At 32.2% G+C, this 13,461-nt stretch overlaps 1 protein-coding gene across 1 annotated transcript in view; it reads right to left on the bottom strand.

The window, feature by feature from the left end:
• Nucleotides 1-13,461, bottom strand: part of LOC145296658 (WASH complex subunit 5-like) — a 151,949-nt gene that overhangs the window by 106,501 nt on the left and 31,987 nt on the right. The window contains exons 2-3 of the mRNA XM_080142595.1: nucleotides 3,156-3,408; nucleotides 749-855 (exon numbers count right to left, since the gene is read on the bottom strand). Coding sequence (XP_079998721.1) covers nucleotides 749-855; nucleotides 3,156-3,380 — 332 coding nt within the window. The 5' untranslated portion in view covers nucleotides 3,381-3,408. The remainder of the gene's footprint in view (nucleotides 1-748; nucleotides 856-3,155; nucleotides 3,409-13,461) is intronic.

The raw sequence follows: 13,461 nt of genomic DNA, 5'->3' as shown, positions 1-13,461 counted from the left end.
AATACAACAATAGAAAAGATTGGATGTGAATGACGTCACAAAGTTATGAATATTTGACCAAGGGGGGAGAGAGACAGAACTAGAATAAAAGGAAGGTGCACTTAGCTGGGTGAAGAAACAAAAGTAAGCCCCACAACAAAAAATATTGGGTCATAGTCAAAAGTTAGAATCATAGTGCTTTTAAAAATGTTACTTTTTTTGTTCATTTCTCCTCTTTCTTTTATATCTAGGTATTTTTTTAAATTAATTATCTCCCTTAGTCCGTTCTCATCGTGAATTCTCGTTGATTCTGAGTTGTTAGGTCATCAATCCACTATCATCCTTTTGTAAGCTCTGAGTTGGTTTTAAATCTAGTTCCATTGATTGCTCACTCTTCACAACATCGAGATTTACATATTTCTCCGACTGCAGATCAAAGTGGCATCTCATTGATTCTGAGGTGGTAGGTCATCAATCCCCTATCGTCCTTATGTAAGGTGATGAGGAAGCGGAATCTCAGCTAATTGTTTGGAGAGAGAGGAGGGAAGGTGTAGTACACATTAGTCTTCATAGGAAGACATAAAAGTGATATAAAACTGTCCTGGGTAGGAAATTAGTTTTACCCTGGAATTGAGTATATTAATAATCATTTCTCCCTAAAAATGAAAAAGGGGAACAAAAGGGTTTTGTAGTTTCACAACTCATTAAATTTCTTTAAAATATTATACGGTTTCTTATGTCAATAAAACAAAAAGCAAGGATCACATACCTATTAAGATCCGTTACATATTTGTGAATACTGGCAAATGCTTGATAAAAGCGGGTTAAAATTTCAATGTGATTTTCCTTGAATTCTTCATCCAAATCTTGCACTTCCTGAAAATGAAAAAAAACAGTTTAAAACTTCATAATCAAAAGAAACCTTAAAGTTGTTTTTGAATTTTTTCACTAAGTAAAAAGAAACAATGTTTTAAGATGAAAATTAAAATCGTAATTATTAGAACTTTTAAGCTACGCTTGTTGGTTGGTTATGCTTAAGTTTGAAATAAATTAGGGCATCATCATCATTATAATATTTGGTTTAACATTCATTTTACATGCTAGCATTGATTTGATATACTTAAGAAATTGATTTCCAAACTAACCTATCTCTGCCCAGGTCTTTACTTATCTTTCTTTCAATTCCATTTTTTCAATTCCTTCTATATTTACCCTGACCGTCTCTTGTCAATTGAACTTGATATATCTCAACTGTTCTACAGCTACTAATCTAAGAACATGACGATACCATCAAAGTCTCTTGTTCTGTACATATTTCTCTGTATTGTCCAGATTGAGGAGAGTAGCATTGGACCTTCAGTTTACTTTCAGCAGTCTCACGACTGACTTCTTTTATGATGTCATTTAGTCCTTTGCATTCCATAAGCAATATTTCTAGCAAAGGAGGAAGAATTGCTGTTTTCTGGGTCAAAATCTATCTAACACTTATTGTTAACTAGTTTTTGACCTTGAAAGGTTTTCTATTTTTAATTTAGCTCCTTACATTAAGTGGTGTCATGCCTTGTCTGGAGTGATTCTCTTAAAAAAGAGGAAATTACAGCTAAGCCTATCTTTAAACTCACATTACACCTTCATTGTATAATTCTCACATCATTTCTTTCCATGCAACACATGTCTTCAATCCTCACTGCTCAAGATCCACTTTCATAGATCAGCATACTGCATACACATGCCTGATAACAGTGGTAACACTGTGCTTGTTAAAAACGCACTAAACAATGAGGTCAGGTTGTCAGATTGATATTGTCAGTGGTGAAAGATCAACTATTTGATGCATGCAGCTGCCAGAGGTGAACGCAACTTCAAAAAGCAGGTCACATATATAGCCCAGAGAAAAACGGCAAAAGAAGAGAAGCTTACAGTCAGCCAGCAAATCAACATTGCACAAGTGTGGCTCTATCCAACCACCTCCCAGTCTGGAGTCTCCATCTCTAGAGCACACATTATGAGGCAGTAATGAAAGAAACAGAAAATAAAGTTTTTATATTTTTATACAAAAACAAAGTGTGCAAGTTTTTTTTTTGTTTTTGGCTGATGAAAAATCGACTGCACAACATACGTTTCACTTCTAATTCTTGCAATCACACATGCACCTGCTCCACCCTGTGCTTCAATGATATCACCAAGGTAACGAAAGTGATTGTACTAGCCTGAAGAAGATTAAATGTAATGTGAACAGATATCTCACTGCTCAGAGTTCCTTGTTAGACATGATCCCAAATAACCCTTTATGTCCACATGGCTTTGTTAGGGGATGTAAAAAGAGTAAAATAAATAAAAGTTTGGGATGAAAAAACAAGTTACAATCAGCAGAGAAGCCACTTCTTTCAGTTATTAATGAGTTCAGCAGGTTATTTTAATATTACAAACCCTTTCTAGGACTGATATTCCAATACCATTTATAAGGTAAAGATGGTTATAGTTAGCTAACATACTTCCTGACTTCCGGTGTGTCTGCGAGTTGGTGACAAAGCAAATAAGTTACTTCACTTTTATTCTTCAGTATTTTTTTGTGAAGTGATTTATTGAAATAAAATATAAGAAAACGATATTATTGAAAACTATGCAATAAAAATTAACAAAATTATATGCAGATAAAAATAACACAATTGGTCTTTATTTACACCTTTAATAATAAAAATAAAAAATAAGTTTTTACTTAAAAAGATTTTTAAACATGTTTTCAATAATATTTAAAAAAAAGAGCGCAAAAAGTGTTTTCAATAATTCTTAAAAAAACAAATTTCAATAATTCTTAATTAAGATTTTTAACCGTTTTCAATGATTTAAAAAAAAAAAAAAAAAAAAAAAGAGCGCAAAAAAATAATAAAACTAATTCCAATAATTCTGAATTAAAATAAGACCCAAAAAACTTTACAATGATTATTAAGTATAAAAAAGGATGATCAGAACAATGTAATAAAAAAGAGTACATGTAGAGGGAGATATATGCGTAAGAGAAAAAAGCGAAGAAACTGATTTGCCTCATTACCACTAGCAGACAAACCGGATGTTAGGAAGCACATTAGCTGACTATTACCATAAAGATTGTATAAATTAACAAAATAATGTTAAGATAAAAAAAATGAGTAATCTTTTTCAATACAAATACTTACTGGCTTGGCATCAATCCGACAATCGAATTGTTCCTGATTCTTGAAATAGCTAAAATCGGAAAGAATCTCATTGTACTTGATCTGATCTTGCCTGTTGTCCTGTCGCAATGCCGGAGGAATAAAGTCAGCAAGGCGACGCAATTCAGCAATAATTGCGTTGCCTCTGGAGGTCAACAGGATAAGATGTTGTCCGCATTGGTTGTTTTCAGCTAAAAACTCAGTCATGTTTGCAAACTACCAAGTGATGGACAACCTGAAAAAAAGGAAAAAAAATTAAGAATATAACATGAATTTAATGAAGACCAGGTGTTGCCTGGGATTGAAGTAGGAACTATGGTACCTTTCACATTCTTATTTTTTAAATTTTATATAATTCAATTGCATTTATGTATTGGTATCTCTGGTTAGACCAGACTGCCCCCTGACATGAGCATTCTCATGAAAACCATTTGGAGACAAGATACAGCATGTCCAAAGATATACTGACTTAACTTAAAACAAGTTAAAAAAAGTTTTCTAATGAAACTTAATAAGGAATATCTGTCTTACTAAAAAAAATTCTAGTTTTTTTTTTTTTTGGTGTCTTAACCCTCCCCCCCCCATTTTTGCTGATGAGGGGATTATATTCAAAGACAAAACCTTTGTCAATTATTGTCAATTTTAATAAAATGTATACCGTTTCCGAAACGATCATACACTCAAGTTGATTTTGTTTGTCTTTCATTTTGAAACGGATTCATAATTTACAATTATTAATCTTTTTACTCTCTATGTATATATATATTAAGTGACCTTGTCTGTCTGAGTGAACAGAACAGTTTCTATAAAACTCCTCTGTGAATTTTTAGTCTACAGACTTGAAACTTGATATATAGGAGATTTGGACTTGTAGAACAAATTCAGTTTGGTTTTTAGCTGGTAAAAATAATAGCTAAGCAATAAAAATTGAAAAAAAATTGGAACTTGGTAGGAATAAGTCAACTAAGCATGTTACTTCTATGCATGCACAAATATACATTTGTAAATTGTACAACGTTATTTTTCATGTTTTTATAGGCTTATGGGCATTTGATTTCAATTCTAGTTGATGACATCAAAGTCATTTTCTAATATTTTCTAAACTTCGAAATTAATAATATACATTGGGTACAATATAATAAAGAATTAGCTCTAAAATGACATGACATCTGCATAAATTAAAATATATTTAACCATATTTTACAACTGAGTAAGGTTTGGCAACCCCAATAGTATATTAATAAAAGATGACTCTGCATGGTTCATTATATTTAAACATTTTAAAACTGAGCAATGCGGGGAATATATATATATATATATATATATATACATATATATAAAAACAGAGATGTGTGTGCCACAGACGATTTCTGATTGATTAATCCAATAATCACATCTCCTAAAAAACTATGGTTCCTACGCTCTTACCTTTACCATAAAATATTATGGCTTTATTTATTGTCCATCTTGGAAGGGTTTAATTTTTTCATAACTTGTTATTTACAAATTAAAAAAATACGAAACTTACACAATCTTACAATCCAACCTACGACATCACGGCCGCCATTCTGGTGCTAGCCGCAGACACGTACACACAACACGAAAACAATGTTTTGAAAATCTAGCAAAAATTAATTTTCCTGAAATTTTTCAATATTTAAAAATAAATTATGCCGGCTGATAAAATTTTAAAACTTTTTTTTTAAAGCTAGAAAGATAAAATTTAAAAATACTTATTTTTATGTAAAACGCGCGTTCACTCGTGGTCTTTTCATTTCGGGTTTGTATTACTGTACACATAGATTCAAAAAAGTTGTCAAAAAACAAATATATAACAAATAAATGTTATCAAAGGCAAGATAAGTTACTTTTCTACCAAACTGGATATATTTTTCGTGTTTTTATTCAATGTAACATATTTATTCAGCTCGAAAAACGGGTTTGTATTACTGTACACATAGATTCGAAGAAGTTGATAAGATACGAAACAATATGCATAATATAAACAGCACGAAAACACACGCACGTCCACTACCGTCCTTGGCTACGTCACGTTGTTATGGCAATATGATAAATACACAGTAAATTTGATTTTCTTCATTTCTACGCAAATATTACGCAAATATAAATCATATAGAATATCTGTATGAATATAATTACACGTAATAGTTAAATAAAGATGATCATCGTATAAGAGAACCGAAAAAAAAAACTAATAGGGAATTAATTAAAAACGATAAAAAATATGCACATTAGCTAGATCTTTTGTAGATGAATGCAATTCCACGACTCATAAATAACAAAGTTGTATTTTCTTTTTAAATAAATAGAAAAAAGGGATGTTGATAAGACTATCAATACACACAAAAAAATATAGATTTATTTTTGGGTAAAGTTCCCCCGGGTTTTCCTTTCACTTCAGTAAATAATGGTCTTTTGTTATATATATGGCATACTATTATCCTTATATATATGATGTTTATGTTTATATATATATATAAGTGATAGTGTCTGTGCGTGTCTGTGCGTCTGTGTGCATTTCCCTACGCTAAAACTCTGTCAATTTTAAGCCTACAGATTCGAAATTTGATATACAGGGTACTGAGATTTGGGAAAATCGATGTGATAGGTTTTCGATAGAAATTTGGCGATTAAGTGGTCAATATTCAACAATTTGACCTTTGAGAACTCTACCAAACTCCTCCTACAATTTAGGGTCTAAACACGTGATATTTTATATATAGATTCCTTGGACATGGATCTAACTTATTAACTTTACTTGATCCCTAAACAATAAATGTTAAGAGGTCATAATAGGGGTCAAAGTTTAAAAAAATTGACCGTTTTTTTTTTTTTTCCTCAGCATACACTTCAAAACACCTGGGCAAGGCTGGGCACCGATTGCTAGTATATATATATATATATATATATATATATATATATATATATATATATATACTAGTGGCCTGGCAAGGCCATAGAGAAGACAACCAAGCTAAAAGACCTAAGTAAAATACATCCCAAAGCAGCAAAACTAAAGCTGGCTTGCCATGACACTATATATATATATATATATATATATATATATATATATATAAATAAATGTAGGTTAATTTGGGCATAATTATTGGCTTGAAAATATAGGTTCTTTTTTACCAATTGTCATAAAATTTTAACCATAGAATAGTATTATAATCTTAAAAAACCCTGCAAATTTTCATGCAGTTTCGAGCCATAGAATCAAAGATATGAGCATTTCAATATTCAATTTGGCTACGAGTATAGACATATATATATATATATATATATATATATATATATGGATATATATATATATATCACTTTTTTGAAGCAATCTTATAAGTTCGAAATCTCAGCAACAACTAATCAGAATTTAACAAACGAATGCTCGTTGGAAAGCTAATGACCTGAAGTGTGTAGTGGGCTATGTGATATTTGCCCTTAAGGTCGCAGATTACTGTTTTAAAAAGTGGGGGATCACCTTTCTATATTAATTTAACGTAAAATGAGCACCCACATTATATTGGCTATTAAGTGGATGTTTATTTAACGTTAAATTAAAATAATCAAAACATAAGAATAAGCAAAGTAAAAAAAACTAACGTAAGGCAAACGAACGATGTTAAATGTAAAAATGGGAAAAACAAAAAAAGAAAATGCGAAACAGAAAAAACGAACGTGAAAAACTCTGAAAAAAAAAAAAAACATGTGAAAAATGACTTAAATAACCCTGCTTCAATATTAAAATTTAAAAAATCGAAAAAAAAAAAAGAAAAAGAAAAGACATTTCACACCACGATTCGAACCCAAAACGTTTAGATAATGAGGCCGTGCTCTAAGCAACTGAGCTAAGACGACGTCGCCGAAATTGTGTCGCTTTTTCAAATATTTAAAGTAAATCAGGTTACGAAGTCATATGACGCATGCGTAGAAACGAACTCGTCATGAGAGGATGGTTTTTGCTTTCCTCATATGAGCATAGATTTAGAAATTAGGAATATTTTTTTAGAATTATTTACACATTCGCTATGAGGTCAGACACAAAGTCTAGTGTAGTTTTGAGAGGCTAGCACTACACTCTATCCTATAAGAAATGCCTGAGTAGCTCCATTGGTATTTTTTGGTAGAAGCACCTCAGGTTATTAGCAATAAATTTATCCCTTCTCAGAGAGAAGGTAAAGCTTGGGAGGAAGGACCTTCTAGGACTGAAGAAAAACATATCTCAGTCCCACAGCAACAAAGCCACTGTCAAACTGATCTAACAAGCTACCAACATGACTTAAAATGTTTCAATTGTAAAATGTTCATTCGATAATGTCACTTCATGAATACCTATGCAACCTGACAGGTCGTTCAAATATAGTTAGTGTATATTTCCTAAAACAACTTCTCTAGACATTTCTTGGAAGCAATAGCAGTCTTGCGGAAAAGTTGGAAGACATATTTGACAAGTGTATTTTAGGCACTCAAATGATGACTGAAGTTCTCTTTAAAAGAATTACAACATACTGATATATGAAAATATAACAATACAATAATTATGGATGGTTGGTTTTTAGAGATGAGAATAATAATGCTCAGGAATTTAACGATTTGATTATTCCTAGGGGCCCAAATCATCAACTAACCCCAATATCTTTTTTTTTTACAAATGAGTCACTGCTTATAAAGGCCCGGAGGCCATTCAAGGATAAGGGTTAATGAGTGTACGATAGTCAAAGAGACAATATCATAGTAATCATTAGTAGTGACAATTTGATAAATTGGATTACTTAAAGGGACAGCTCATCGAGAACTTGTCCACAAACTTGAAGACAACCATATTGTAGTCAGCTAGAAAACAGAGAAACAAAAGAAAGTTCCACAGTTCTAAGAAAGAAGCTTTGTTGATGAAAATCTATGTTTAGGTTTAGACACAGATAAAGAGTAGAGGAAATTATTGATAATGGTTTCAGCTAGAGTGTTTTTTGTGAATGTTTGGCAAGGGGGACCATAAATTGAAACTCAGATGAGCACTTGCCATGAAAATAATGATTATGCCTTCGCAAATGTTGACGCTAATAAAAGTTTCTCAAGAAACACAAAGTGAAATACATAATATTTAGATTATTCAAATTACTATTCTCATGTATACGGCACAATCACAATGACAAATTAGTTCTTGTCAGATCATCGGTTAAATAATTCTGAGCTTGTCCAGTACTAGATAGGAAACCAAGTGGAACTACCAACAAGGCACTGTATGTAGGTGGAAGGTCAGATCAGTCCTCTTGCTTTCCAATGGATGTAGTGGTAGTGTGCTCAAACATTAACAGCCATATGAAAAGATGATGGAGTTTACTGGACTCCATCATCTCGATTGATGATGATTCTCATCTTGAATGTTGTTCTGAAAACGTTTCATCCAATGCAACCTCCAACATTCTTCAAATGCGTCTTGTCAAACTTAGAAATTTTTTCAAGTAATATGTATGGAATTTTAAACAGAACACTTTATTTAATGCTGTTGAAATTCGATAAACCGGAAGCACCACTGACCGTTCTATAGTAAAGGCTCATGGGAGTTTTAGTCTTCCAGAAGTTTTGTTTGCACAGGCAATTATGTGTCTAATTTGTTTTGGCAAAAATAGTTAGTTTCAGTTTTAATGTCGTTCAGACAAGACATATCTATTTTGTCTCAAGGACAAACCAATTCTTAAGGCAAGATATTTTCCTATTCATCCTATCGACAGAAACGTTTTCTGAAGGAACTCATATCTTCTATGATTTATTCCTTTAATAAACAGGATCTTTGAAATAATTTTCCCTGTTTAGGAATCTTGTATGGCAAGCAATTCCCATCATGAACTTTTCCACTTTGCTGCGATAGGTTAAATTGTGAATCTACTAGGACTTAACTTCTTGATATGCCTTAGTCAGGAAGTATTACCAACGAGGCCTCAACCAGCTGGGAGCATACTCAAAATGCACTGTTTTTTGCAAAAGAGAATTGAATCAAGAAATCTATTCAGGTTAGGTGTTTCTGGATTTGCGAATTTCATGTCGTCAGGATCTTTTATAGTTGTAAAAGAAATTTCTACAATCAATGGCTGCAATGGATAAATGTGTACAAAAATAATCAGTGTTAAGCGGCAGTCTTCTGGAGGTTGAAGGTTTAATCCTAGGAAAGAAACCTTGTCTGACGTTGGAAAGCCTTCTACTCTGATAGTTTCTTTCTTTTCACTGTTAGAATTTGGAATTCCCTCCCCGGTTTCCTGCTTTCTTGATTGCACTAACATGCAGAAGTTTAAATGTAACGTAAACAGATATTTCACTGCTCAATTCCATTAAATCTTCTGTTAGAGGTGATCCCAAATATTAGCCCCTTACGTCTGAGTGGCAATACACCTTATTTGAAAGGGGGGGGTAAAAAAGTCATAAATATATATGATACTAAGAATACAATTACAAATTACATAAGACTTAACCTAACCCGATCAATACTCATAAAACAGTGTTGATTAAATAAAGTATTCTATTTGAAATTCTATACAAATTCCAGAGTTTGACACAAGACATCTGGAAAATATTGGCGGTTAGATGAATTGAACTGATCTGAAGCAGCAGTAACCTTACGCAAGTTGAACCAACTTCCTTCAAAGGAGGAAATTTCAGGGGAATATCAGGTTCACAAGCAGTTCCCAGTCGCTTGTAATACATTGGCAGAAATGTTGTAAAAATAACATTCAAGATGAGAATAGTAGTCCAGATAAATAAAATAACACAAAAATATCAACCTTCGGCTCAAAAATTCTGAAACATTCATAGTTTTAAATGCTAAAAATTGTATTCCAAGATGGTGTTAACAAAGTAAAAAAAAAAAAAAAAATCTGTTAATTTATAACTCCACACAGACATTTGTGATAATTGCAGTCGAGCAAAGGTAGGTTAGTTATATTGATGAAAATAAAGCCAATTACGACGAGAAAATAATTTGCTGAGTCTCGGAAACTAACACATCTCTTTCCAACTTATAATTATGTAATGAAACGAATATAAAACAGACAGTCAATATGAAATCTACAAAATCTATATTTTATGAACGTTTAAATGATTTTACTTTAATTTTATTAAAACATTTTCAATCTTATGATAGTCATCATCAAACTTATAGATGTTCTTGCAAAGGAATGAAAACTTTTGCAAGTTATTAAAATTATGATCAATACTATATCTATATTTCTCTTTGTCTGTCTGTTCGATTTTATCTTGGAAATTATTGGAGTGATATTGCTGACCTTTGTTATGATAAGGTGCAGAGAACTATGTACTTTGGCATCTGTTCAATACACAGTTAGGGATAAATAGGGTTTAGGATGTAATGCAAAAATGAGAACACAAATTTAACTGTATTCAAGTATCAATTTCGCATAAAGCACTCAATCTAAATCAATGGGCCATAACTTTTGCTCATTTTTAATAACAAGTCTATTATACTTACACTTCATGAAGTTTTAAATAACAATACAGTTTTAGTTTTATTTTATCCAGATATGATAATATTAAACCTAATGTTTAGAATCCTTATTCCAATTTTGATCAAAGTCCACTACACAATTTTCTTTGATTCTAGGAAATGGCTATAAAAGCTTAAGCTTAGGAAATCTCAAGAAGAAAATGAAATCAGGGAATCTTGCTTAATTGTTAGCTAATGAATATGAGTCAAATTTAATGCAAATCTTAAATATTTGATTTTTTTTTTTTTTTTCAAATGGGAGGTTCTGCACATTTTATACCACTTAAAATACTTTAAAAAGCTGAACTTTGGGGAATAATTATTAAATTGATGTCTAATACCTATTGTTAAAATTTTAAAACATTTGTATCATAAATTGGAATAAATATTGTAGACATAAGGATCAGTAGCATTATATAATAATATTTTATTAAAATAGAAGTTAATTGCAACATCTCTTCCAATTTGCGGATTTTGTAATCATGTCCAAATACATTTTATTTTCTTTTAATGGATTGATAGTTGCTGTTTCTTCTGAGGAGTTAAGAAGAGAATAGATTCATCGATTGATATAATACTTAAATGAATGATTTTGCAGTGTGAAACACTTGCATCAAGAATTGTAAATGTCAACGCAATTAAAGGAATAAATTGTGAGACAGTCAACATCATAATATTTAAAGTATGGACTTTTGTCATTTATTTGTTTTATACACACACACAAACAAACAAGTAATGCCTCCTATTTTTAAAATTCCACTGAATGCATCCGAGGGGATTGCAAAGTGTATTGCATTCATGACCTAAAACTTCCATGTCTCTATTGCAGGTATTGATGGTGAGAGACTAAGAAAGCAACATCTGTCATGGGCGTGTGTCAGAAGCAGAGATGCATCATTGAATTCCTGATAAAAGTGCATTGAGAATGAGGTGACTATGTAGAAAAATAAATTCTGGAGCACAAAATGTCACTTGTTTTAATGGTAGCATTCCTGTCTTTGCAACTCTTCAACTTTTTATGTTAAAAAAATAGGATGTTTTACTTTTGGAACAGGCCTTGTATGACAAAGCACGCTTTGGATGCCCATGCACAGCCATCATTCATCACTTTGCAAAAGTGCATTGAGAATGGTGGCAACTATGTAGAAAAGTAAATTCTGGAGCACAAAACGTCACTTGTTTTGATGGTACTATTCATGTCTTTGTAGCACTTCAAATTTTTGAATTAAAAAAAAAAAACATATGAGGTTTTATTTTGGAACGATCTTCCTACATTATATATATATATATATATATATATATATATATATATACTAGCTGAAGTACCAGTCATTGACTGGGTTCAAAATAAGACCTTCAAAAAAAAATTGACTCTTATTTATATAGCAATATAAATAACTTTTAAATTCTTTTAAACTGATATTATTTTACATACCGTTTGTATCTTATATTCCCTTTCATCTTATAGATGTACAGGCAGACAGACACACAGATGCTGAGCATTATTACATCGTCCTATAGATGTACAGACAGACACACAGACAGACCTGGTATTGATCAGATCATCTTTGTTTGGGGGAGTGGGCAACTGCTCAAACGAATATGAGGGGGCAGTAGTGAGAATCTTTATTTGACACAAACATATGAACACTAATATAAGCGACCCCCATTGGTGGGAGTGTGCAATGTAAACCCTTCCTTCCCATGGTGGGCTATCACGGCACGTTCGGTAGCTCTACATAAAATGGTGTAAGCGTGCATACGGTTCCTAGTTATAAGTGATGCCACCGAGACACTAACTCCGTTAGTGAAGATGAGCGGTGTAACCTGTCAAAACATCCCTTTCATATGGTGGGTTATCTACGTGAAGCAGTGCGAGTGTGCAAAGGGTTCTCCCTTATAAGAGACCATCCCCCACATCCTGGGGCCTCACTTTATCATACCTGTTTCAAATGCTTGATACCTCTTCTATCATTGTATGGCATCAGTTTAGTATAATAGTAAGCCATATAGGAGCCTATTCGTGTACAGACAGACACACAGACATTGGGCTTTATTATATAGATATCAGTGTAAAATGTATATTGGAAAGGGTGTTGAGAGAACAAGTAATGAAGGAAAAGAATAATATTCTTGACAGCAAGAAAACTACTTAAAGGAGATCAAAACCATCATCAGATGAGCACATGTTTCAAGACTGTCTTCTTATATGAGAACAAAGCAGCTTCATAACAATATTTCCAAGAGAAGCTGATTAAATATTAATAACAGTGGAAAATGTCCAGCACTTGTTAACCAACATAAAAAAAACAAAACAGTGAAACAATATACAAACCAGAAAGGAAGATAAACCAAATGAAATATACAAGATGAAAAATCAATAGTGACCAGATAAGGAAACAGACATTTCAATTGTTAGTTTCTTATGAGCACCATTCACCAGGCATTGCTCACCTGGAGATATACTGCTGGTCAGAAATAATTTTAAATATACTAAGTTACAAGATTGGAAATAAAAGCTAAAAAAAATCACATTTTCAGCATAAGGTCAAGTATAGTGCTGAACAGTTTATCGTTATTTTCATGGCAAGTGCTTGTCTGAGCTCCAATCTATAGTCCCCTCCTTGCCAAACTTTCATGAAAAATACTCATCTAGCTGAAACCACTATCAATAATTTCCCCCACTCTTTCTCTGTGCCTAAACCTAAACATAGATTCCATGAACAAAGCTTCTTTCTTATTTACCAAATTTCCATAACTAACGATTCACTT

Source organism: Euprymna scolopes, chromosome 17 (assembly GCF_053919585.1).
Source record: "Euprymna scolopes isolate OS-2025 chromosome 17, ASM5391958v1, whole genome shotgun sequence".
Classification (NCBI taxonomy): Eukaryota; Metazoa; Mollusca; class Cephalopoda; order Sepiida; family Sepiolidae; genus Euprymna; species Euprymna scolopes.
The sequence above is the reverse complement of the archived record's forward strand: the minus strand, read 5'-3'. Positions and strand labels throughout refer to the sequence as shown.